This window comes from Hippocampus guttulatus, chromosome 15 (assembly GCF_054856545.1).
Source record: "Hippocampus guttulatus isolate MCC_2025c chromosome 15, RoL_Hgut_1.0, whole genome shotgun sequence".
NCBI classification, from domain to species: domain Eukaryota; kingdom Metazoa; phylum Chordata; class Actinopteri; order Syngnathiformes; family Syngnathidae; genus Hippocampus; species Hippocampus guttulatus.
The window spans coordinates 12591281-12618346 of record NC_141275.1 but is presented as its reverse complement, the minus strand read 5'-3'; the positions used below and the strand labels follow the sequence as shown (position 1 = coordinate 12618346).

The 27066-nt window shown below is 44.8% G+C and overlaps 3 protein-coding genes across 5 annotated transcripts in view; 1 reads left to right on the top strand and 2 right to left on the bottom strand.

Moving 5' to 3' along the window:
• ltbp3 (latent transforming growth factor beta binding protein 3) overlaps nt 1-11267 on the bottom strand; it is a 28912-nt gene extending 17645 nt beyond the window's left edge. The window contains exon 1 of one of the 3 annotated variants that reach the window (XM_086131465.1): nt 10744-11267. In XM_086131465.1, the coding sequence (XP_085987591.1) occupies nt 10744-10981 (238 nt within the window). In that variant the 5' untranslated portion in view covers nt 10982-11267. The remainder of the gene's footprint in view (nt 1-10743) is intronic. The other 2 variants (XM_086131464.1, XM_086131463.1) reach the window with 2 other exon arrangements.
• A 3412-nt stretch (nt 11268-14679) lies between these two features.
• Nucleotides 14680-17349, bottom strand: LOC147193949 (uncharacterized). The gene is made up of 3 exons (XM_086131915.1): nt 17110-17349; nt 16329-17024; nt 14680-16165 (listed from the first exon to the last, which is right to left on the bottom strand). The coding sequence occupies exons 2-3, from the start codon at nt 16999-17001 to the stop codon at nt 15237-15239; spliced, it is 1602 nt and encodes a 533-aa protein (XP_085988041.1). The 5' UTR covers nt 17002-17024; nt 17110-17349; the 3' UTR covers nt 14680-15236.
• Nucleotides 17350-20937: 3588 nt separating this feature from the next.
• On the top strand, nt 20938-22760 carry LOC147193948 (LRRN4 C-terminal-like protein). The gene has a single exon (XM_086130750.1). The coding sequence runs from the start codon at nt 20938-20940 to the stop codon at nt 21631-21633; it is 696 nt and encodes a 231-aa protein (XP_085986876.1). The 3' UTR covers nt 21634-22760.
• Nucleotides 22761-27066: the final 4306 nt, after the last annotated feature.

The window sequence follows — 27066 nt, the reverse complement described above, 5'->3', positions numbered from 1 at the left end:
ATTCCAGAGACGGGGAGAGGGTGGTGGGGAGGGGGGGGGGGGTGTTATTAAAAATCAAATGCACTGCTCGTTTGAGCGACGCGATGGTACGATAGCAGGAGGCAGGACGGCGGCCGTACGGACGGCGTGACGGCGGCACGAGAGGTCAATTATTGACTTTTTCCACAAAGCCCCGACAATGGAAAGAGATTACAAGACTGCAGTTGCAACTCGCCCCTTCTCCACCTTCATATGTCCATGCCGCTGTTGTGCATGTGGTTTCTGTTAAGCCATTAAAAGTGTTGTCATGCTCTGGCAAGAGAGGAAATGTAGGATTTTCACAGGCCTGACAGTAAAGGGTTTTCTCATGTGCTTCGGGACATCTATAAGGGAAACACTCTCTTTAAAATGCTTGTGGCAGGTTATGTTAAAATGTGGGGGGAGAGATAACGTGCCATTGGAAAAATGACGTATGCGGCGTGCGGTAGTGTGAGGGATTCAAGTCAAGAGACGCCTAAGAAAGAAAATGATGTGATATTTAGAGCTTGTGATGACCTGTCTCTTCAATTTGAAACGACGCAGTTGCATTCCACAGCCATAAAACTGAAACCCTGTACGTGCATGGAAATGAACATGAGATTTTGGCCTGCTGGAAGAAAAGGAAGGGATGACGGAAGGAAAGGCAGAGGCAAAGAATTGGGGGGGGGGAGAAATGGAAGAGAGGGTGCGTGGAAAACAAAGGAAGCGGAGACGAGAGCAAAAAAGACGAAACATGAGAAAGAACAGGTATCGAGGAAGATGGGAAAGGGGGGGGGGAAGCAGGAGAAAAGAACAAGTGAGGAGGAAGTCGGGAAGGGGCGAAAGAGAGAAGACGGCGGAGAAGAAGGAAAGCAAGTGACGGAAGAAGACGGCAAGTCCAACGGAGGGCAGGGAGACAAGCAAGACGAACAAAAAGAAGGACGGGGGATATAGAGACAAGGAGTTACTAAGAAGAAAAAGAAGGACAAGGAGCAAGGAAACAAACAGAGAAAAGAAAGATAGAAAGAAAGCAAAAAAGAGACCGGATAGAAAAAAAAAAGAAAACCAGGTTTTCCCTACGAGTGGCCCGTGACGCGACCACCCACTCGATGGCGTCTCTCGATGACGCATCATCATAACGCAAACGCCCCCCCCCCCACGTCATTCCAGCCACAGCCGCACCCTTCCCGCCCAAAAACAACAAATTACACACCACAAAAACAGAGTTTAAAAAAAATTAGTTGCACGTACAGCAGACTGCAGCAAACATACGCACGCACACAACGACCTGATGTGTCCCCTCCACACCCGCCGTGCCACAAACAAGCATTAGCCACGCCCCCAATCAAAGGAATCAGACTGTGAAATAATAATGACGCCGGTTGAGTCACTTTCTCTGTGATTCACGGGCCTTTCGGAACCAACCAACCCACACGCAGATTAAATATAAACACTGTTTCTCTTTCTGAGCTCCATTGCACACTTTTGCACATGGCAAACGCACGCGCGCACATTTCGGCTCTGCGTGTTTCCACTGGTGTCGTTTTTCATATTGTTGGCCTGCGATGCGGACGCACCGCTCACTAAAACGCACAGCGGCGATTACGGTAAAGCGTGACGCAGTAAGTTGAGAGATCGAATCATTTCAGAATACGTTGCCAGAATTTCGGGGACATTCTATGCAACAACATAACATTTGGACCGAGCAACAGAGCCGAAACCGACTGACACCTAAATTGTTGTCCTTTTTTATTTGCATTCCTGAACGCACAAAAAAAGTGTTTTAGTGGTTGAATGTTATGACAGCACGGTGAACTAGTGGTTAAACATGACCCGAAGACCAGTTGTCTAAACTGCTATGGTCAAAGTGTGACAGTAGAAAACAGCTGCTCTATTTTTGTACACACACATACACACGGACACACACAGTGATAATGCACTGGGGCTGTCCCTTCGGAGGAAATAGTTTGGCACGTAAGCTCCGGATGAATGAAACAGAACAGATATAGCCCTAATGAGCTTTAAAAGTACTCAAGGGGGGGGGACTGACTGTTTTCTCTCTGTTTGCAGTCATAATGCTAGGCTAAGCTAACCACCTTTATTGGAAAGCACTGCAACTGCTTGAGTCTATCCTCTCATAAAGCTCAAAGCATCTGTCCAAAGGCGTCATACTAGCACTTTTGCATGGGACAAAAGCTGTCATCATCTTGTCCTTCTACAGTCTGTAGTTGGTTTGGAGCCACTTGAACTCTGAATGGCGCTGCTGGCACCGGTGTGCACACTTTTCTCCACACAGATTAAACATGTCGCAATGACTGGGTGCATAAAAACAGTAAGACGAAGCGACATCGTTCAAGGGTTCTATGAACAAAACAACATAACATAAGACGAAGAAAATTAAATGTGTAGTTTAAAAAAAACACGTAGCTGTGTTCAGTTTGTGAGGATAATGCTAACACATAACGGGGAAACGTTAGAGACAGGCTAATGAATAGTATTGAGCCTTTTAAGGAGCGGATATTTGAACACAGACAATACACCAATAAATGTAGAGCAACAATATAACAGTATTCGCATGCATATATTCTTTATCCTCGGCGGAAAAAAAAAACTACGATGACTGCAGATTCCTAAATAAATCCGTTGAGTGATGCTCTTTGTTCACATTACTGCCACCCGGTGGTAAAGGAGCCGCAACGACTCATGATGTACAAACTTAAATTCTTTACATTCTATTTATGTTATTACGATATACAAAATACAATATATTTTTATTTATATAGTGCTTTCACCACAGCTGCAATATATGTTAAGTATAATAATATAGAGCGCTATTTTCCTCATCACAAGACGAACATCTTTGTTGGTTTTGGGGGAAAGGCCGCACTGGATTTCTGGCTTTCCTATTCATCTGAATGGGGAAAGGTGATTTGAGAACGGAACAAAATAAATTCATATCTCAAAGCACCAATGGAGTTCACAGCCTTTGTTTTTGCAATCAGACCGCCTCTTGCAGCAGTCAGGCCGGTAAGGCTGAGCCAGACATTGGCAGTAAATGACATAATCACTACCTTTTCAATACACTAAAATCTCTGCTCCCACCACAAACCTCTCTGGGCTCCATCAGCTACCAGAATCTTTGGGTGACCTCATCGTATGTTATCCAAACACAGCCTTAGGATACTTATGGATTTTTTCCATATGGCTAGTTTTTATTTCGTTTTGAGCAGGTTTCTTAGTTTTATTCTACTTTTTTGAAAATATATGGAATATTTGTCAAGTGTAAGATGAAAAAAGGTCACTAAGTATTGTGTAATACAATTTTCAAGCGATTGTTTGACTTTGTTTCTTTTTATGGATGTCCATCAATACATTTAAAGTGAATATCAAATGTTCGTGCATAGTATTAATTGACCAAAACATAAAGGACCTTTCTGTCATCGACTGACAGAAAGGCAGTATTGGGAAGTACCAACGTACAAATACTTCAGTAAGTAAATTTTCCAGGTATCTGTACTCGCGTATTTTTTGTTCTGACTTCTTACTTTGACTCCCTACATCTGTCAAAATCTGAAAAGCCCTAAACAGGAAAGTTGTATATTTCATTTGCTAACATTTCCTGATTTTAAATGTTTTGTTCTTCACTCCACAACTTTAGCAGCAGTGCGGTCGGTTCTGTTAGCATAAAAGTTAAACCAACGCTAGCTAGCGCTTAAACAACATGCTTCTGCCACTTCTGTCGCCTGGAAATGCTCATAATTCCCAGCACAGATGTTATTCAGTAAGATAACAGTCCGTAATGGTGAACGCGTCAGCTTCAAGGTTTGTGAATTGCAGCACAGTCTAAGAGCATGGCAGCAGCTCTGGCAGAAGCCGTGTTATTCTGTTTACCCTGGCTAATCGCTACAGCTACAGGGTCCCGCGCGATGGCGGCAGTCCCGGCGCACGCATTCCTCCGACCGGCTTTAAATAACTGCTCCCATTCTCCCCCCCGACCCCGACCGGGCAAATAGGAGGAGAGTGCTAAGGATGGTAAAGAAGGTTGTTTGTTTGACTTGCAGGTCGATAAACAGCGTTTGAACACCGAGCACACTTGGGCGCACATGCTCGCGCAAACATGCACAGTGTTGCCTTGTGACATTGCCCCAGAAAAACAACCCAAATTGCTGCTTTGTTTTCCAAACATTATTTTACTGCAATGCTTCATGGCCCATTCAAGTGTCTGGCTCTTTTTACAGTTTCTTTTTGTAGAAAGTGATGACTGGGAGGAATTTGATTTGAAATGACTCACAGGGGTGGTCTCCCTGTATAACAGGGAATGTTTCGATTCAGGGAATGTATTGTCTGGTGCACAACAGACTTTAGTCGCTGATGCCATGACGGGACATTCACCTGACTACGGTGCAGGTAGCGTGTGTTCAGTTCCCGGTTAGGTTTCAAGTTTTTCGTTGCGCTTAAACTGACGCAAAGACAAAAGCAACCTGCAAGAAAACTGGTGGATTTTGCTGCTTAATTCATATTCCACAATGCAATATTAACCAGAATGTCGTGTTTCGGCGAGTGGGGCTCTATAGGACCTGTCATTGTAAAGAAAAAATTTTGACTTGTTTTCCCCTTTAAAAAGGTACAGTGTATAGAATTTAGTGCCATCTAGTGATCAGGTAATAGAATGCAATGACCCAAGCTCGAGCATTTTGAAGCACAGGCACTACGGTGCCTCAGAGAGACCAGCAATTTCTTTTCTCAAACGACTTCTACTATTCTCTCAAGTAAAGAAGTAAGTACATTTTTTTATACATGATGTTTGTCTCCTTCGGGTTTCCGTAGCCGAAAGATGGCGGTGAAACATGGCAGCCTCCTGTATAGGAGGCGCGCCGAGTGTAATATAATTAACGATTACTTCACCTACAATTACATCTTTAAAAAAAATGACGTGTGAGTTGACTTATTGAAATTTGTGTACAGTATTTGTAAAACAATGAACATTGAAGAAAAAAAAACATTTTACACACCGTCACTTTTAAAAAGTAACACTACAACTAACCTGAATATTAAAAAAAAAATTATGTCACAAAGTCCTTGTTGTAGTTAAATTATTGACAGATTTGTCAATAAATACACTACATTTAATTATAATAATGACTAATAATCTTTCTATACAATTCATTAGGTAATCTTGAATTCTTCGGCGGATCGAGTAAATTTAGTGACAAGCAAAGAGGCAGCGGAAACAATATTGTGACAGAGTCCTAATTACACGTGAAATAAAACGCAGGCCACATCAAAAGAAAAGAAAAGTACTTCATGTACATCATCCCAAACTTGACCGTGAGCGTGTTTGAGTGCCTTTCCCAAACCAAAAGCGAGCATGGAGTCTGTGGGGTGGGCTTCAGGCTAAAATAAATCAAGCCACTAGGCAGAAAGCAAACGCGACGGCATTTAACGGAACATGTGGACATTTTCAAACTCCCATGGACCTCTGACCTGTGCTGTGGCGGGGAACGGGGAGGGAAGCAAAACAAACTGCAGGCTACTACTGTCATTCACTCAAAATAGAGAACCACATGGGAACTTCCCAGAATAGCCATTTCAACTAATGATGATGAGGTCCACTTTCAGCAATAAGCAGCCCAGACTGTGACATAACTGGTCAACATCCTGTCACGATAAGAATCTGTAGTGCGAAATATTGAAAGACAGACAGACAGAAAGAAAGAAAAAAGGTAGGCAGCTACCATTGAGGCTGATGAGGAGATGACAGACTACATGAAAATATTTGGACACACTCTTAGTAGAAGGCTGGTAGGCTATAGATGGGCATTGGATCCCATTTCCTTAGTTGACTATATGCTCCTAAATAGTGTCTAAAGACTCATGTGTAGTCCTGGCATTGTTTAAATAGCTGATTGAGAGGTGCCTCCCCAGAGCTTTTTCTGTCTAACATCGAGCCAAATAAAAAGGAACCAAAGCAGATGGAGTCACAGGCTAATAAACTTAAGCCAATGAATGTTGGATACTTGGTCTGGCCAGCACAAAATAACTTTGTCTCTCTTTGTGGACGATAGCACGCAACAAGATCGCTGCGCCAAGTTGAATTCAGGGTCCCCCCCCCCCCCCAAAAAAAGTACACCTCCTCACAATTTGAATAATGACCTAAGAAATGCACTTGGCAGGTAGACGGAGTACAACAGGATGGGGTCCTTCTTTCAGTCCTGACATAATCAATAGTGATGCTTGCGTCTTTTTTCCTGCGGTGCGATGACAACGCGCATGCTTTTGATGTGGAGGCCATGACAAGGAATTACATGATATTCTCTGAGTCAAACTTTCTCTGCTAGTTACGAAACACTTTGGGCGTCGACTGGATTTAATTTGGGAAGCCAACAATGGAATAGAGAATTATCATATGCACAGTTGCTCACATAATAATAGTAAACGTAACCCCAGCAACAAATGTTCATGCTACGCATGATTGTAAACACACTGCCAATCACCTGCCAGACTGTATTTGGGGCGTTTCGATAACTGTCACAAACTGTTGTTAGCGATGTCAACAACACAGTGTTGTCCTGATACTTCAATTCAATCGAAAAAAAAAAAAAAAAAGACAATTTCATTACGCTAACAGTGTATTGTACGACGCCTGTTACCAGATTTTAGCTGCGGCTACTCTGTTAGCAAGTGCCCCATATATAGTATATGGGCGCCATACACTATATAGTTTGGCGAGAACCAGCGGATCATGGCTGCCATGCTGACACAGTCGCCGTTGCTAGTGATGACTTTTGAACAAACCAAGCTTACTCATATGTTGTGTGAGAAGGCAAAATCGCTACTGTGGTTCTGATATCACTTCATCTCATAAACCAAAATCTATGGGGAGAGATTTGCCTAAAATCTCACTCATGTTTCTACAGAGGAAAATAGTGTACTGCTTCGCAGTTTAAATTTAGGGCATCAAATGTAGATTACCGAAAAATGAAAACCAGTTTGTTATTCATTATCAAGTGGAAATGTTCTTTAAAAAAGCAAAAATTATTTTTTTTTAATCTTTATTATTCGATAGCTGCAGCCCTACATTGATGTGATATTCATCTACTGGCAAACCTTCAAATTAGCATGATTGTTTTTTTTAGTCACTGCCCAAATTAATCAGCCCAAGTCATCTTTGTCCAGGCTTTGTGGGTTTTTGTACCGATGCACACACTCAAATAGTTTTGGTCAGGCTGAGCTCACGTCACAAATATGGAAAAGTCCTCATATTGTTGCCGCTATAGCTGTGGCCGATTTAACACAGGGGAGAGAAATTTCCACCGGTCCACTCTCGCACACATTCCAGGGCTCACGCAGAACAACACGCATCTCGTGTGGCATAGGAAGCCAAATGCTCCTTGAGGCTGCCGCATGAGCCAAAAAACTCAGTCATATTTTTCCACTCTTTTTTTTGGGGGGGGGGGGTGTTGATAAATCCAGGATGCAGGTGCTTTGCAGAACAGCTCCCACCTTTCCAGAACAAATGTCTCACAGTCACCAGTTATTCCAGGAATTTAAACGGCGGAATTATTTGACACGAAAGCTCCAATAATGTGACATAAACAAATCAAAGAAGAGGAGCCGGAGATCGGATGTATGAATCTGCAACGCTGTGACATGCTCAACTGGAAGACTCGTCTGCAGGTTAAAAAGCCACAACAAGCTAGTAAATCAAAGCGCTCTCTGGAGAAAACAATAAAGGAATTGTTGAGCTGATGATAAAAATAGCTAAGGGATGAACGCTCTGAAGTTAGCATCAAAGCTAAGGCTGACCACAAATTACATTATTTGTTTCTCCTGTTGATTCGCTTTCACGGGCCACTTAAAATGATATGACGGGCCACATCTGGCCCCCAGGCCTTGAATTTGACACCTGTGCTTTCAACCAACAGTGACAGGAAAAAAAAACCGACAAGTGAACGACAACTGATGACAAGAATGCGGTGACGGAGTCACGGCTCAGTAAAATATTGTCGAAGAAGACTGGAATGTGCACTGCCAAGTCCGCTTCAGCGGATAACAAAAGTCTACACACCCCTGTTCAAATGTCAGCAGGTGTATGTGATACAAAAAAAATGGAAGCAGGGCATTTCAAAACTTTTTCCACGTGAGCTACAGTATAACAATTGTAAAGTACAATCTGTACAAAGTACGCGGGCCGGGGGGGGGGGGGGCGGACGGAAATAATGTGATTGCATAAGTGTGCATACATCTTTATAACAGAAATCATGTCATATATTTGGTCAAACATTTTTGCCAGTTGCGAGCTGTTTTATGGCTAATTGTGAATACAAGACACACCGAAGGCTCAAGGGGAGAAAACAAAAACAAATCATTTTGAACTTTTGACATTGAATAAAATGAGACTTCAAGGCGAGGAAAAAAATGATCGTTTGTGTGTCTGTAACATGACCCTGAATATACACTGCTTCTTTGAAAGGGAGTCAAAGTGGTTTCATTTCCAGCAACGTATAGTCATGGAAACACAAAAAGTTCACTCACTAATGACTTCAACAGATGGAGAGAAGGGATTTTTTTTTTTTGATCAGCACATAGATACAAATTCTCAGGGTAATTTCATTTGTCACTCAATATGTCAAGACTTGTATTTATTTTACTACGATATTAGACTCTATTTTATCACCGTGACGGAATCAGAGAACGTCGTGAGTGATGTTTAACATCTGCTATCTTGGACCATCATTTATGGCTCAGCCTCACCAGCCGCTCTTTTTTTTTTTTGGACGAGTTCCTTTATCTGGTCTATTGGACATTCTGAGATAACTAATCAGAATCACTTCATTTTTTTGGGGGGGGGGGTGTGAAGGGGAGGAGGAGCCTGGGGGAGGGAGAGGTGGGGTCATGTTCTATATGCACAGTAAGTAAGGACTGAAGTCAGTTGTGGGCTGGACAAGTCAAGTAGACAGTAAGGCTCCACGTCTGGCCACATTTGGTGTGATGGAACGGAGAAAGACTCACTCACGCCAACCAGACGCTGAGCCACTCTCTTGGGGTGGGGGGGTCTGAGAGTGCATTTATGTACCATGTAATGAGCCTTGGCTCAGTAATTAAAGTGTGATATGGGAACTTTTTCCAGGGAAATGTGACGCAGTGAAGGGAACTCCATCTCATTTCACCACCAAATAGTTTTTATCAACCGGATCTAAAAAAAAAAAAAAAAAAAAAAACACACATCCTGGTTATCACATCTGAGCTGACTTTTTGAATTTGAGAGAGCCCATATCTCATGAGGCGGGGGGGGGGGGGAATCAGCGTGTGCCTTTCTGACTGTTCTTATAGTGTGCGGTCAATATTACCCACACAGCACACATAAGGATCTTCTCCAGCAACAATTGCAAGTCTCCTCCCCCAAACCACATTCTTAAAAAAAAAAAAAATACACACACACACGACTTGTATTTTTTGGGCCCAAAACAGAATTTTTAGTTGGAAAACGTTGAAACTATAAATTACTGAATTACTGACATTTATGGCAACTATGTTAGTTAGCCCAGCAAAGCAAGCAATCTGTTTCTACTCAAATCTTTAAGTTGAGGTTCGATAAAAGGGAAAATCCTTCTGTATACTCTCTCTTTGGGGGGCGGGGGGGTCCAAATACAGGAAAGCTAATTCTCACAACAGCAAAGTTGCCCACCTTAGAATGTAAGTTTGTCAGTAATAATGTAAAGTAAAAATGTGATTACATTTTGCTAAAACGATCAGAAATCGTTGCCAGTACGTTGGAGTGCTTTGCTACACCACACGAAAGAGGTTTTTGATACAGCTCTTGTATTGCATGTCTGCATTTCAGGCAGCGAGTTGGGTTGTGTAATTATTCCGTCAATCGCCTTTCAGCTCTGGAGAGCCATTTTGTCCCGGTTTCATTAAATCTCTCAAACAAAGGCCATTTGTCTATGAAAGGCGCCAAGGTAGGTTTTGGTACGCCACTAATAACATTGTTTAAAGTTGAGTGGTAACATTTTAGTTTTGGTTAAAAAAATAACCAATCACCGATCCAATCAGAAGATGGACCAAACTAGCATGTCTATTTAAATAACATTTAGAGTGTTAGCAATGGTAGCTCAGACCATCACTTGAGTCAATTAGATTGTGTTTCCTGGAATGTCTTATTTTGCAGATTGATTAATGACGTCATTGATTGATCGACAAATTATGACATTACGACCAATCACAGATTGTGCATAAAATGCGAAATATCTGCCAATCCGACGCAGTTGATGAGATGTAAAGTCTCCTTGATAAATAATATCAGCCTGGTGAGTCTATTAAGCCGTTTCACAAGTGCAAACAAAAAATCATCTTCACTCAAGACGTTTCCGCATGGCTGAATTTGCCTTAATTGGCTCGATGCTTCAATTTAAAAGACATTGTTGGGCAACATACGAATTTCCCCTCACGTAAATGTTTTTGTCTGCTTGACGTGCTTACGTTTTTTTCCATTAAACCTCCCTACTCAAGCAAATTATTTGGTGGGCCTCTTGTGACTTTGACAATTTGCGTCTACTCTCCCCACGTGTGATGATGATGATGATGATAATGAGGGTTTCGAACTTTTTCACAACGCCACGAGCCCTGGACGGATGCACATCCAAATTGAAATCATCGGGGCACCCCTCGGCGTTTATCCCAGCAGCCTAATTATATCACCCCCCCCCCCCGCCCCCCCCAAATCCAAACCGATTGTCCACTCACCGACCCTGAAGCCCTGTCCGATAAGCGTGTCCCCCGCCTGGCCGTTCTCCGCTATGAGCGTGGTGTTGTTGCCCTGCTCGCAGCGGTCCTGGCACTGACCCTTCAGGCAAATCCGCTTGCAGATGAACGGCGCGATGACCACTTTGAAACGCTCACGCGTGGACAAGCGCTCCGTGCACCGCGCCAGCCTGTGTAGGCTGAGCCACAGGAGAAGCACGCGGCAGATCAGCGAGGGCATCGTGGCATCCTCCGGTGCCACCCCCCTCACGCAGCCGGACACATGAAACCACCAGCCGGCGGCGATCCGTTTTATTCGCCGATTGACAACAATGAAGCTCCTTGTAGGCTTTCCCCCCCTCCTCCCTCCTCCAGAAGGAACAAAATCACTCCTCCGGCGTGCGTTGGTGATCCACCCGCAAAAGCGAGCACCGTGGCATGGCTGAAAGTTCCCCCTCGAAAAAGTTCTCCAAGCGCTTCCTTCTTCGCCTGTTGCTTCCCGGGAGTGCGTGTGCGACTCGGGGAGAAGGAGGGAAGAAAAGGGAGGAGAGGAGGAGGAAGAGAAGTGAGCCAGCCCTCCGTGCAGAAAGACTGGCAGCGGGCCAGGCAGGCGGTGTAGGGGTGAAGCCGAAAAGTGCTTTTCGAGTTGGATAGTCAGCGACTGCGTTTCTTTCCCACCTCGCGTGCAAGCCTTGAACGCACCACAGGCCGAGTTAAGCTTCCATTCCAGATGCTGGAAATAGCAAATCATCACAATACTGCTTCTTCTACGTCACACGTCTAACAATATCAAACCTTGCTCGACGGTCAGAAAATCTCTTACAAGACTGACCCGCGCAATTCATCAAAGCAGTGATCAAATGTAATTCTGGATACGTATTTGCTGACTGAATACTAAATGTATACTAATAAAAATTGCAAGATCTAATGCTGGATATCTATTTATTTGGTAAAGTACCAGTGTAGACTTATACTTTTACACTCTTGGATATTTCTTGGAATCAATATGTAAGTTGAGGGGTTCGTATGTAAGCTTATGTTAAATTATTATTTAACATAAGTTTACAAATACATCATCCTGAACAAAATGTGTAAACGACTAAAGTCTCAGGCATATAGTTTGTATTCGTGTCATCTTCATATTTAAAATTCAGTGCCAAGTTATAAGCAATCCAAGTGTAAACAAGACATGTTGTCCCAGCATCTCGTAAGTAGGCGGGTTCGCCAAATGGGGTAAGACGCTCCAAACCAAAAATGGAAATCCAAATATAGAACCTATAACAAGCGTACCAGCAAACAATATGACCGTCAGCCATTCAGGGTAAAAAGAATAGACTCATTCGAGTCGGTTACCCCAATGGCATACACTCAGTCGACAGCCCCCCCCCCCCCCCCCCCCCCACTTTAAATGATTACAATCACGACTTTCATGCCTGGGAAAAGTCAAGTGTGTCTGGTATGGACGTGCACCGCGGTCCCAAAGGGAGGAAGGCGCTATTTGGGTTCATGTGGTCAACAAGGGAAAGAGAGAGAGACACAATGAGAAAGAGAGAAAGAAAAATAGAGAAAGTGAGTCACTCCCCCCCAAAAAGTGTTTACTTTCCAGGCACTGAGGAAATGATTCCATGGAGTTCACAGGCTACTCTGACATCTCTCTTTGTCGTCATTAACTGCTGACACGCAGACACAAAAAATAAATAGCCTACGATGTACACGCAATGCATACTAAAAATCAAAATGATACTGTGTAGCAAAGGAAAAAAATAAAGCAAGGAGACTATTGGGCTGAAATAGCGTTGGTCACCGTTTGTTAAATGAAGTTTGCATTTTCCCCCCCGTATTGTTAGCCTAACATGAGAATAGTCCAGTGACCTTGATTCCATTTTTGCAGATTAAAACCGGGAGGGCTGACACAGAATCCAAAACACAAATGAGCAGTGAGCAAGCACATTGGTATTACTTATTGATATTGTGACAGTATGTTAAAAAAATCGTTTGGGTAATTACGTTATGAGGCGAGTCCTTCTCAAATTGTGGCGATGTAACCCCCATTTAAAATGTTTTTTAGTTTAGTTTTTTTCTTTTTTGAAGAGGCATGCTTCTCATTGGCATTTTGCGAATTTGCTTGAAATGACAGTTTATAATATTTTGTGGAAATACATCACAAATGAACCAAGTGACATTACAGTACTTGCTGATTCGCTCCGGTAAGTAGATTGCTGCATTCCATTCTGCCATCGAGGCTGTGCTGAGCGACGCAAACCTCTTATGAAAATCTTCAACGTGCAAAGGAGTCCCATTAAAATTGAATTTACAATGCATAAACGGTGGCACGTTTTTCGCGTTAAGCCTTCAAACCACACCAAAGGAACACACCAGCAGTTTGCGTGCGTTTGCGACCACAGCTGTCATTTCTTAAGTGTTATTTGGGTTGTGTGTTCGGGTGTGGCCACCCTCTGTCTGGCTGCAGCACAGTCGTGACGCAATGACATCATGCGAAGAGTGCAACGAGGGCCGCTCTGATATCAATCTCGCCGAAAACAAAGCTGGGCCGTAATGTTTTGTTTATTGGCTGGCTGGTTCGGAAAAAGGGGCAGAAAAACAAACTTAGGTTTCAAGGGAGGAAGAGGCAACAGGTTAAAACTTGAAGCTGGTCCGCAGTATTGCGGGGGGGGTGAGGGGTCTCAGCCCAGGTCAATGCTGATTTCGCAATCAGGGCAAGTGGGACAGTACAACATCCCAACCAGCAGAGGGGAGTGTGAAAGAAAAACAAAAGCTTGATCCGTTTAAAGTTACGCTTTTCACAAAAAACTGAAACGTTCTCGGGTGAAATTCGTGATGATACGCTTCAACTGCAAAATGAACACGTGTACATAAAAATATCTAATTGTTTTAAAACAACCTGCTGAGTGTGTGTACCTTTCAGGTCTCAATTTGCTTCTCCTGCGGGCTCGCTCTGCAGCAACTTGTCAAGGAAATTAAAGGCACATTTTCTCGCCACCAACAAACCTCGACAAAGAACAAGATGAAAACCATGAAAAAGATCGAGTGATTCCATTGTTTGTCCAATAAAGTTGAAATATAAACAAGGTCCTTTAGTACAGTGACATTTATGGTGCGAGGGTACATGACAGTTTGAACACAGAAGCATAGAAAATCCATTGCACGTTGAACAGGGACTTCCTGTTTTTATCTTCAGGTTACATGCAAAGGCCTCCGTTAATGTCGTTCAGGAGGGGGGGGGGGGCAAACCTACAGCATTATCGAGGCAAAGCTACCTTGGCAAACCACACTGTGCGTATACAACGACAAACATTTCACATTTGGAGCGTCTTTCACGAAGATAAGATTAATACAATGCTTATAGTTTAGTTTGTTATATAGTACAGCAAAGGGGCAAGGATATGTATTGCGATATAATTTGGGGCTGTTTTGTTTGAAGGCTGAAGACAGAGATTATATGGGAGAAACATCCGTTTTAAATATGAACAAAACAAAAACGCTTTACTGCACATCGACAAGAACCATCAATAGATACAACAGTCACATTTACAGCCATATTCACAAAAAGTGCATCAGAAAGGCTGGCCAATGTGTCATTTTGCCTCTTTCATATTTGCTCACAGCTGATTATTGTCTACATGAAGACATTTTGTGTGTCTAATATTGTGGCTGGTGTCGGTAAGATAAGTAATGATCAATAAATAATGCCTCAAGTACCCTGTAAGCTTTACAGTCATTACATGTTTTAAAATCATTTCATATTCGTGACCAGAGTTGTTGGAGTCACTAGGAATAAGAATGACTCTTCTTAAAATGGTTGCCAGTCAAATCTAATTCCAGAATTTCATAAACACGTGCAGCTCATGACCAGAGTCCTGCCACGTGAGAATTACATTCAGTAGCAGCACTGACGGATCATTTTTAAATCAAGCAAGGCACTTTCAAATGTATTTATTTCTTTTTTAAACGGTGGTTAATATCCGCTCCAGGTTTTGTCACATAGCAGATCAAGTCAATACTGTGTGCTCCGAGTGGTGCTGTGTGAACTTCATGCGAACTATTAACAACACAGAAGAAGATAAAATAGGAAAGTGCCAGGGGACCAAAAAACAGGTTCACACACACACAAGTTCTTTTCACGATGGAGGCTTGAGCTCATCCGTGACCCTAATGAGGATAAGTGCAATAGAAAAATGAACGGATGGATTTTTGTTCTTGACTATAGCTCCACAATCAGCTGCCAATAATTCCCCTTTTCCTCACTTCACTATTGTTCAAAGTCAAATCACAACATCAAAAGTGTCATTGAAGGAAAAGGTTTCGCCACATTGGTTGACTCGGCCTGTAAATACATTTTTTTCTGTTGCGATTGATATGGGCAAAGATTTTTTTGGTCTTTCGAAACATCCGTGGTGCCAAACGGAATTTTCAGAGCTTCCAGATTCTTTGTCCACCGTTCAATTTAGACCCACGTTTTCGGAGTAATTAGGTCTCTACACGCAGTCGACAACCGCATTCTCCTCCTCTTCCGCCCCCCACTCCTCAAACCTCATTTGCGGGGACGGCGCGGCCGGGTGAAGGTTGTTCATGTCATCGATGGCGTCGGCGGTGGCAGCGATTGCCACGTGGCCGCCCTCCTCGCGGTGCGTCCGGATGTGCTTGCGCAGCGCGGCGGGCTCCTTGAAGCTGCGGTTGCAGAAGGGGCAGCAGCACGGCCTCTCCCCCGTGTGGATGAGCTGGTGGTGCTTGAGGTGCTGCAGGCGGCTCAGGCGCTTGCCGCAGATGGCGCACACGTACGGCTTCTCTCCGGTGTGCGTGCGCCGGTGTTTGCGCAGGCCGTCTAAGTGCCGGAAGCAGTTGCCGCACTCGGAGCACGAGTACGGCTTCTCCCCGGTGTGGATCCGCAGGTGAGTCTTGAGGGCGCCCGATTCGCGGAAACAGCGGCCGCAGACGCTGCAAGGGTACGGCTTCTCTCCCGTGTGGATGCGGATGTGCTTCTTCAGGCTGGAAATCAGACGGAATGTCTTTCCACACTCCAAGCAGTGGTGAGGGCGATCTCCGGAAGGCTCGACGACCGCGTCAGCGCCCGAAGGTCCCGCTGACTCGTGCGCTCTACCCGGTGAAACACCGTGACCCCGTTCGGGTCCCGAAGTCCTCGCCGGTGGCTTTTGTCCGTCCGTCATTTGCTGCTGCGGGGCGCTGCCGCATTCTCGAACAGGCCTTTGGTGGCGCAGAGGTTGGGTGAAGGTACGCTGGGAATCTCCCCCACCCCCAACTTGAACATAGCCCATGGTGTGCGACGACTGCTCGCCAACACCGACTGTGTCCTTCCTGTTGCTTTGACTGGAGCTCGTCGCTTGTCCCTGCTCCACTTTGATCTCAAAGCTGCCCGCTTCGCCCGGTCCCTGAGACGGCCTCGCCTCTGAACCACAAAGAGCACGAAAGATTTTAGTCTCAAATGTAATGTACGGTGACGCATGACGATGGATGCCTCTGTCAAATATATTTTGAAGCGGGTATTCTACCAATTATCCCATCAATTGCAGTCATCGGCAACTCATGGAGGAATGCTAGAAAAGCCGTACCTGATCTGTTGGCGTCAGCGCACATGTGAGATGTGTCTGCCGCAAAGGAGTCCAGAGCGTGGTTGGTCACAGAACCATCGGGTTGAATAGACAGCGGGCACATCTTGTAGTCATCTCTTGGCTCAAACCCATGAAGCGAGTTATCCATGGAACCACTGAGACCCAAGTCGACGCCGGCTCCACCGTTTCGAGAGTTTTGATGGTCCCGGTCCACGTCTGCCGGCATGGAGGACAGCGATGAAGCGAAAACCGACTGAGCGATGTTATGAGGGCCACTGTATGAGATCTGAAGCTGGTCTATGAGCTTCTGAGCACTGCACAGACAATCCTGCATCGTCTTCAGCTCCCTCTCCGATACTTCCAGGCGCACTTTGAGCCTCTCATTTTCTTGTTCCTTGTGCAGCAAATCTTGATGAGTCTCGTTTAGCACAAGCGCCACTTCGCCCAGGAGAGTATCAACTGCAGCCGACATGGCAGATTGAATGGTCGGTGCAAGGCGGGATTTCAGCGATGTTACACTCACGCTGCCGTATACAACCTTGTCTGGTTTGCGCTCGTAGCAGGATTCCACCACAGGCCTGTCAGGAATGTTGTTGATACTTGCTTTGCGGTTGCCACTATTTGACGAAGGAGAATCCTCGCTGCTCGTATAACCTGCCCGCCTGGAAGCCATAGCTTTACTTGAGTTAGCGTGGCCTAAAATACACAGTCAACGTCGTGTTAATAAGCAAAACGGACAACTAACAGGTATGCTCGAAGGATAGTAAGAGTCAGGTATTACCTCTTAGTCTGACGTCACTGACCAAAACAATGCAGACCACTCGGAGATTAAACGGGGCCCAAATCCGCGTGCTAGCATTAGCCTGAAAATTATAACTATGGTGCAAATATGTACTCTTGAGAACACGGTTACGGACGTTTATATGTAGGAATAAAGTTCAACTGCGTTATTGACTAAGATGTACACATTTCTCCCTGTGCCGATCCCTTCGTTCGCAACCTCTAATTACGGAAGTGCATTTTGTCCGTCGCAATGAGAAGGCGTCACAACTAGTAATGCGCTCTGATTGGACGAAAGCGCGCAACACGTCAAACGCTGCAGCAAAATCTTTTATGGACAACCAAATGTGCCAAAATGACATCAACAAAATTGCAATAACATACATAATCAATAGTGTCATAACCAATCCACAGAGAAACACGAAGTCTAAATAATATTGACCTCAGCATGTTGCTGAATTGACAGAACTACAGCGTCAACAAAAGGTGTTGTTCCTACTTAAATACGACAGAGGACGTTGTAGACCGCTCCGGAGGCCGAACATATTCGGAACGTTCATTTAGGAGTACAACAATAAAAGTAGAATCACATTTCTGTAAGATATGAACAGTTTGAACACCCACACTGCGCTTAACTATAAATGAAATGAAATTTACAGTTCAATTAAAATGTATTAGACACAAACGGTAACTACAAATTGTGCATTGTTTTGAAACAATAAAACGCGAATTCCACTCCATAAACCGTTATCCTGTTTAGGGTCACAGGGTTTCTGGAGCCTACCTTGGCAGCTGATTTCAGTCAGAGTGTATACCGGATGAGTTGGCATTCAAATGGAGGGCACAGATGAACAAACAACCATTCACACATTCCGACCAATGGGATTTTGTGTCCTCAGTGAACCTAATGTATGTGTTTTTAGAACGTGGGAAGAAACTACACCTGGATAACACGCATGCAAGCTTGGGAAGAATATGAAAACAACACAGAAATAGGCCCGAGCTAGGATTTGAACCCAGAAACTTTAGACCACAAGGTCGACAGGCTCGCCAAGTGAATTTACCGGTACACTGTTTTTTTTCTTACGGTCCATGAAAATACGACAGTCGTCACTTGTTGATTCTGTTTTAAGGGAAAATGCAGGACCATCCCGCCCATCTACAGAGGGTGGGCAAAAACTGACTTGGTTATTGCACGCATTTGGCTGCAAAACCCACGAACAAGTACCATGTGCTCGAAGTAAGAAAAGAAACATTTCATTGCAGTTTTGGGTTTTTTGCTTTTGTCCGATCCAGATATACATCCCCGGCAAGCTATCGTGCTGAGCTCGTCTCATCTTTTGATGTCCAACTCAAATGTGAACAGCAGAAACAAAGGGGTGTTCCAATACTTTTGGAGCGGTGTTCATACGAGCCCAGATCAGATCATTGCCAGAAAATTTTGTGGTACTTGACAGATGTTTTTTACTGGTCCCACGGAGGGGAAAACGAGGACAGTTTAATGAATCATTTTGCGATGTTACATGGATGGAATTCTTGAGGTGTGTGCTCTATCTATTTGTTTAGAAATACCAAGTTTGCGCTTCGAGTGAGTGGCGTTGATGTCCCCGAATTTCCCCACCTCCCTCCTTTGACTCCCTTTCCAGCCAGCCAGTCTGAATAAGAAAAGAGGCCCATGTGATGTGCGTAGCTGTGCATCATCCAAGTCTGATCTGGTTTATTTCCTGTCTTTGGTGAGCAGATGTCCCTCAGCCACATTCCGTTTATGTTTGCACGTTGTTTGGGACCTTCCATGCAAAGTCATGCATTTTATTTAGCTGAGAAGTCTAACGAGGCGTAAGCGGCAGTCTGGAGGCACTTAGTAATCGTTCGTGGATAAATCATGGCAGGCATTTTTGTCATTTCCAGCCTCCCTTTCAGAGCGATGTGAGCTCATTAACAAGCGAGACATTTTTTGTTTTGTTTTTTTGAAACGTGAATAGTGCAAAGGAAAGGAACAGTGCTGAATTGTTTTTGTTGGCCCGAGCAGAAAAGTCTACACACCCCTGTCCAAAGGCTTTTTTTTTGTGATATAAACAATGAGAACATGAGTAATCATTTCAGAACCTATCCCACAATTAAATTATAAAGGTTATAGCTCATCATAAGAGGGGGAGTACAAATAATGTGGTTGCAGAAGTGTGCACACCCTTCCCAAAATAGGGATGTGGTTGTGTTCAGAATCAACAAATCGCATTTCAACTCACGTTGAATCTGAGTCAGAACATAGCTGCTGCTATTTAAAGTGTCTCTGCTTACCCCCCCCCCCTCCCAAAAAAATCGCTGTTTTAGTAGGCTTTTTCTAATGTTTTCTTTCTCAAAGGTTTTGGGCCAACAGGGCCTGCTCTTTCAAACTGCTCTCAAATTCCTTTTGCGGATAACTCGTGTATGGTTGGCATACTTTTTGGAAATATGGCCTAAAAGTTCAACCTTGGGTTCAATGGACTATAAGACATTTTTACAAAGCTGATTTTCCCGACAACTAGGGTGTGTTGACTTTTTGCATCTACTGCGAGTGATAGTAAACATTTCTAAAAGCATGCAGACTCATTTCACTCTAACAGGGCGAGGGAGGTGGAGCGGGTGCATGAAGGGTCCAAAGAGTGGGGGGGGGGTCGGGGGGGGAGTGTGGGAGGTTGCAGTCATTCGGGAGAGGAGCAGGAGAAATAATACATAAAGGAGACGCAGGCAAGTGAGGAAGCAAGTGGAGGACACAACAGCGGCGTGAGGAGCTTCTGAAAGCGCTTCAACCACTGCAAGCAACAAGTAAGTTATTTTCCCCCGCTCGCAACATTTGACCAATTTTCACTCTTTGCCGAAAAGTACACTTGGGCAGATAATTTCAATCAATTTCCTGCGCAATCAAACACCAGTATTTGTTTTGATTCATTGTGAAAATTCCACACGGAGAGCTTTCCTGTAAGTGGATCCAGCTGACTGGGCTACACTGTGTCCCGCATGGGTGTGTGTGTGTGTAGGCATTCACCGAAGCTCTCTTGTGCAACACGGTCTGGAATGTTAAATTTGTGCGAGCCGCCTGCGACAGCTAAACATGTGAGGACTAATCCTTGCAGATACAAAGACACGATTAGATGTTTTCGTCGTCCTCGCTTGGGTTTTGTCCAAGCTACCTTCAAGATGCCTCTTAGGATAAACTGTCATCCCTCAACTGTCTGGAAGTGTCGATGTAGCCTGTAATTGGCGAGCGACAAGTCCATAGTGTACTCCGCCTCGCACCATAAAGTCATCTAGGATGGGCTCTGTCTGGGGTGGAACATAATCGACCGTTCTTGTCACATCCTAATTTTTTTTTCCACTTGTTTTTGATGTTTTCCCACATCCTTCTTTTCCCTGATGTAAGTTGACAAGCAAGGCGGGTGGAATTTTCAACCATTACTGTTTGACAGAGTTGGCAAGTGTACCGACACTCTGTACCGAAGTACAGATGGGCTCTGTGCGTTTATTAAAAAAAATGGTGAAAGTGCTGATTCAAATCCTGCACTTTGATAAAAATACACAAGTAAAAAAAAATTACCGTAATTTTCACCGCCACTTATATACAACACCCGTTTTGACCGCTCGGTGCAAAGAAAAAATATTTTCCCTCCTTTTATCAACTTAAAATTCACACAGCAGGGGCCCATCCTATCAAACAAAACACTGAAGAAAAAAAATCCACCCCTGAGGGGGGACTGGCAAGGTCCCGATCGGGTCCAAGATGTGACTATATATAAGTACAGTACTTATTGATCCTGATGATCTGTTCTTTGTAGCGTCTCCAGGCCGTGTGATGGCTGCCAGCCGACATGTTCCCTTGATGGTCATTTGCCTGCTTCTCTTCAGCGGTTCCACATCCCAGCCGACAACAGAACAAGAGACAGGTGCCAATCAAACACGACCCGAGGCCCTCGCGCTCCCCTCGGATGACTATCACGACAATGAGGATGAAGTCGCGACGGTTCCGACTAAGACCATATCGTCAAACGGAGGAACCTCGAAGAGATGCGAATACAACCCCTGCGAGGAGGACCAGCCGACTTGTTTTGAGCTCTCAGCGATCAATGACTGCTTGTGTCCGGGATCGACGTCTCACCTTGTGGCACCGCAGCCTCCTTTCCTGAAAACGGTGACCTGGAACGGTTCCGACGTGGTCCTGCGCTGGTGTGCCCCTCACTCCTTCGTGAAAGGCTACAGGGTGACGGTCGGCGGGTCGGAGAGGCGAAGGTTCGGGAAGGAGAGACGCGGCGGCGGCGTGGGGCCCGTCGAGAACGTCTCCGAGGTTTGCGTGGCGGCGCTGAATGACGCCGGGGAGAGCGGGGGCTCGTGTATGATGTACCGGCCCGAGGAGCGCAGTGTGGCTCTGAAAGCGGGGCTCATCGCAGGCGCTCTGGGTCTCTTGCTGCTCGTCTTGCTGGCTGTTCTGCTCTGGAGGCGTCGGCAGCAGAGGAAGCGGCAGAACGGCATCCCGATGGGAGGCGTCGCCTAAACTCAAAATGACAACGCACGTTTTCTCATGAGACATCTTTTGAGGCACACTCGGGTGACAATTTTTTTTGTTTGTTTGTTTGTACAGCAGATAGAGCGACGAAAGCGCACTTTTTGTTGTGGGGTTCACATAAGCAGAATCTTGATTCGTATCAAAAACTGTATATTGCCCCTACAAAACAGTGGCGGAACTTGACTTTCATTCAGAAAACACAGATAAAACTTTTTTTGTAGGTCAGGGGCCAGTGCCCCCGTGGGCCCCCCTCTAGCTCCGCCAGTAATACAAAATACTTCAGTATCAATCAACAAAGAATTGTCACATGCTATTTAATTTTTTTGTCTTTTGCAAAGTTGCTTCACCCAGTTAGATTTTTGTGCAAATCTCTTGTTCATTACTCACAAAATGCATAAACATGTATGTACATATACATTGTTTAGACTTTATGCATTCACACAAATATTCACACCACGTATTCCTGCTTTTTTTTTTTTGTTTGTTTTTTGTTTAATTATTCTACAAATGAGTACCGGTACTCAAGCTAAATCCTACAGTTTTTTGTTTTTTTTTAATACAGTGCAAACAGTTGAGAGTCCATTCACAATGTGTGGGAGTGAAGTATAGGTGGTTAATTCCTCTGCTATGTTTTACAGGAAAATAAATCCCCGGTGACGCAGTTTATAGATAAGCAAGATTTTTTTTTTTCTTGAAACAATTAGTGCTGCATGTTTCGACACGGCAACACCACGAAGGGTCTAAATGCCGGACGGGAAACATTCCAAAAAGACACAGCAGGGTTGTTTGTCAACCCATCTGTACGGTAATGCTGCTGTTGTTATTTGAGGTAAAATACATGGGGAAAAAAAGCTCACGATAATATTTAAGACTAAGACCCAGAACTGACATGTTTGAGGTATGAAGAATGAAGTCTTTATGCCACAAAAATTGCGTGTGGCATTGATTTGATGCTTTAGCTCTCTGTGAGAGGCGGCTTTTTCGTTGTTGTCGTTTGTGAACGTTTATTTTTTTTTTTGTTTTAATTGAACGCACACCAAGCAAGGTTTGATCTTGACTATTGTACTGTAAATGTTTCTTAATGGTTCTGACTATTAAACACGATTCCGGTCAAACTGTGTCTGTGCCGTTACTTAAAGAGTTTATCAATGCCTGTCCAGCGCCATCTGTCATATTGTCGGATGTTGGGGCTCAAGTGTTCACCGTTGTTTTTGCAGCTGTAGTTAAGAAAAAGAAAAAAAATCTCCAGTGGGTATAGATTTCGTCAGGCTTGTTTGGTTGCAAGTGAGATTTCACAGTCTTCCATCGCTTGGCTGGTATGAAGTCATGATAAGAAAGAATGTCCAGTATTTCAAAGTTTCCACTTCATCCTGTCAACGAACTTTCATCTCACAACTGAGTTTCATTTTGGCAAGGTGGCTCAGGGAATGGTTTTTTTTTCCCGCACAGAAAGGCCACTGCCGAGATTGGAACCTATCGACTGTGGTGCAAGAAGACGACTCAATTGACTTATTCACTCTCAGCCCAAGTCACAACAATAAACCTTCGATTTCTGTAATTGTCAAAGGCAGTGAATGAGTTCACCGAAATGAACTTGTCTGGCTGTGGCCAGCTGTTCCAATACTTTTATCCACGCCGCGTACCTCTCAGATAGCCCAATCGGATTTGAATGTCGAAATGAGTCACAAGGTACAGAATGTATTTACTGTTTCGATTAGATGTGACACAGCACGTTTTTGTTTTTGTTCCTTGTGAACTCCTTGTCATTTTCAGCATCTTTTAAAGCGGGTGACAAAGCAGATGACAACCGATGACTCTTTCCCTGAGCGCGGACGCATTTGGCAACAATGGTCTGCATCTGACGAGTGTCCCCTTCTCAACTAGGAGTCACGGCGAGTCACCCATTCATTAGAAAGGTGAGTCGGGGTAGCCAGTCGCAGGCAAAATCGTTAAAAGATAGTCTAACAAAAAGCTACTTTGTGTTTGCGCGTACGTGTCACAGAGTTCCTGGATTTATGAGCGATTTGGTGACTCACGGTGACGCGAGTGGCTTTGTAATCATGTGCTTGTGATGCGTGGACTAATGCTTCGCAGTTGTTCCATTTTTGATGGTTGCAATCGTGGCTCCGTGAACCCAAATGTTCTCCATTAGGAACGTGCAGTGAGGAGGGAGCATGATTTTGTCTAGCGCGCCGGCGAGTGGCAGATCTTTGCTGCCCTCTGCTGGTCACATTATTAAGCACGTTCATTTTCACTCCAAATTTGTCCAGGGTATTAAAAATTGAAGACTCGAGTGCAAGGAGGTACCGGGAGTCGTCGCAACGTACACATCCAATTCTAATTCAAAACTAAAACGACTAATGACTTGTATTTGGTCATCAAGGATGATGCATAAAAGATGAAGAGAGGTCTGCGCTATCGCCGTTCTTGATCGTTATGCATTCCGTCTGATCTTAACATTCATACAGTACACATCTTGCAAAATTGAGCTTTAAAATGACTTTGGTGTCCTTGTCAGAATCACTTAGTCCAACATGAGAATGGAGCAGAATAACAAAACTCTTGAGATGTTCGGATAAGCGGCCAAACATTTGCATGGATAAAACTACAATGATACGACTTTTAAAATGTGTTACCTTCATTTCATCATGCACCTTTTTTTCCCCCCTCATTGCGATTTGGGCATGTCCCCCACACTACTCCAAAAGTGACTGAATGACACAAAATCAAAAACACATCATGTCATTGTCCACATTTTACGTTTGATTAAACAAATCACGCGTGTATACTCTTATTTCTACGATATTGAACATTTTGCATCTGTCCACCCTGTCATGATAGGGTGAAAAAATATGCTGGGGAATCTGAAATTTGAAATATTGTAAACAGTACAAGGTGAACTTGCAAACTCGATCATGTTGTCAAGTAAAGGTCTACTATCGTATCATAAAATGCTAATATTAGCCAAAAATGTCCACCCTGCAGTTGTCCACTCTGTCAGCGAAAAGATAATTTTTCAGTTAATTTATAAATAATCAATAAATAAAATGGGTGAAATGGGAGAAGTCTCAAAGGCACCTTGCGGCCATACAGTATACTTTCGTATCCGCCATCGTTAGCATAACCGCAAGCTAATAGCTCATTATTTGGCAAGTAGAAGAGTCACGCTTATCGTAAGGTGGAACTCACCGGTCCGTAATCATCGGCCAATTCATACGCAGTATTTCATTTGCGTTTTACCCAGAGAAAATATGAACGACTACAGAAGTAGTTAGTTCTTTACTCAGCTTTCAATGGGCATATACAACGTTTCCAAGTAGGTCGCCATCCATCGGAGTCTTTTGTTGCAATGAGGTCACCCTGTCATCTGTAGACCACGTTACCGGTTCAGAGAGTTGAAACGGGGTGAAGGAGGAAATGAATGGACTTGATCCCCGCAGATGTTTTCGCTCACACCGTGACGGTGGAACATGAAAAGCCTTCACTTCTGAGAATATGCCGAGTGATTTATGCGGAGGGGCTTGCGTTAAGTGTCAGCTTGTTACGAGCGCACGCGCGGGCCCGTCCGCGCGTGTCCTATTTGAAGCGTGCGCACACCTTTTATATCCGCTTCAATGGCAATCAAAGCGCCGTCCCGCTCTCATTAAGATCACTAGGGGTAGTTATTGTGGAGCTAGCTCCCAAGCACCTTAGGCATTAGCTCGGCGATAATGAAGTGGGAATGGAAATGAGTTGATCTAATGGGAATGGATATGACTTTGTGCTACTGTTTAGTTTTTTTCCTTTGGGGGGGGGTCGACATGTAAATTGTTCATTTCACCCTCATCGACTACCTGGCAGGCAAGCAGGACAGCACGAGTGTGCCTTTTTTTATTTAATGTGCAGAGGAATTCGGGTAACCATGGCAACCCGCCACTGTACAAGGGGACATATAGGCCAAAGCCCGAGTTATCCATCAAGACCGCCAAAGCACGCAAACAATCGGACGTGACCCATACTGAATGAGATGGACTTTTTGTTCCCGATTTACGCCTCGTCCTTTTAGCATCGCTTTGCTAAAAAGCATTTGCTGCGATTCGGCTCGATAGAAAATGAGATGACATTGGGGCTCATTCGCGTGATAGAAAAATGATTAGCGATGCAATAGACCTCGTGCGGTTTGCCGAAGGACTTCAGCAGGTGCTGCCGTTTGGGTCTTTAACCGGGCAGTAAACCTGCAGGGACATGAAGCCAGAGCCGTATTTAACCTTGCGAGATCCCAGAGCAGAGCAGCTGTTCTCACCGAGCCCAATTTCAGCGCCTCAAAGGGGGGAAAGCGCACTCTCGCAAGTCTGCAAATGACTACTTACTTGACTGACAGTTATGTCAGGAGGCATCAAATTTGAGGGAAAAGGCCGCAGGGCCATCGAAGCGGAAAGAATCGGGATGGCGTCAGAAAGCAAACATACGCTGCAATAGTGCAGCAATAACTCGCCATAAACATGCGCTCCGTTGGTGTGTGATCGTATTCTTCGGCATCGACGCGTTGAAAAGGATTATCCGTACAAAGTCAATGAAGAAGACGCTCTGGTTTGGAAGTGCGACGCAAGAAAGCGAGCCACGTGCCGAAAATCTAATCTAGGCCTGTGACATGGCCAGATGTTCGTAGAAAAACAAATCCCAATTACCGCTACCTCCCCCTGGCGTCACCGCACGCATGCACGCTGCAATCCAGCTGGTGATGAATCGGGGCCGGATTATTCACTCCGCGTTCACAGCGGACCGAAAGGCAGCGCGAAGCAGAAAAACGTGACCGATGAATATATCATGAAAGAGGATGAATCAAGACATGTAAACCTTTCCGAAGCAGGTGGGCTTTAAGAATTGGGAGGCGGCTTTTGATTCGGCGCATAAAAGAAACAAACGCCAGAGCGCAACGGGCGTAACGTTGGGATACGTTGGCCACCTGCCATCCGCCCCTGATCGATAGCCATTAACGCCGTTTGCGAGGATCTGCATCTCTGCGGAGCGTTTCATCATGATGGGGGAGGCGCGGAGCTTCAGTTACAGTAAAAGCAGCCGCCGGTGTGCCCCCCGTCCCACCCCCACTTCCGCCCTTATCACAGCTGCTGCTGAGATATGCCTCCTGACTGACAATGTCATCAGGGAGCCTGGATGTAAACACACACACAGCAGCAGAGGCCGGACAATCTGGGTCACTTGCTGGCTGCATGAGAGGAGCCACGGCGAGCCCGACGTGCGCCGAGGATGTCGGGACACCCACGTAGCTCGTCACTTGGGAAAAGGGGCCACCGGTGGTGATGAAATCCGGCAAGAAGCGCAGGTAGCAAAGATGATGAAAGGGAGATGTGACGAGGGAGGACGTTTTCTTTCGGGGGGGCTAGTTCTCTTTGATTTCTCACTCGAGTCCGCATTGTTCAT

What these genes read in the sequence shown, in the direction of transcription:
- LOC147193949 (XM_086131915.1), bottom strand. Translation starts at nt 17,001, where the DNA reads ATGGCTTCCAGGCGGGCAGGTTATACGAGCAGCGAGGATTCTCCTTCG. An exon ending in CGCTGACGCCAACAGATCAG is followed by an intron (nt 16,166 to 16,328) that starts GTACGGCTTTTC and finishes TTTGTGGTTCAG; the next exon opens with AGGCGAGGCCGTCTCAGGGA.
- LOC147193948 (XM_086130750.1), top strand. Translation starts at nt 20,938, where the DNA reads ATGGCTGCCAGCCGACATGTTCCCTTGATGGTCATTTGCCTGCTTCTC.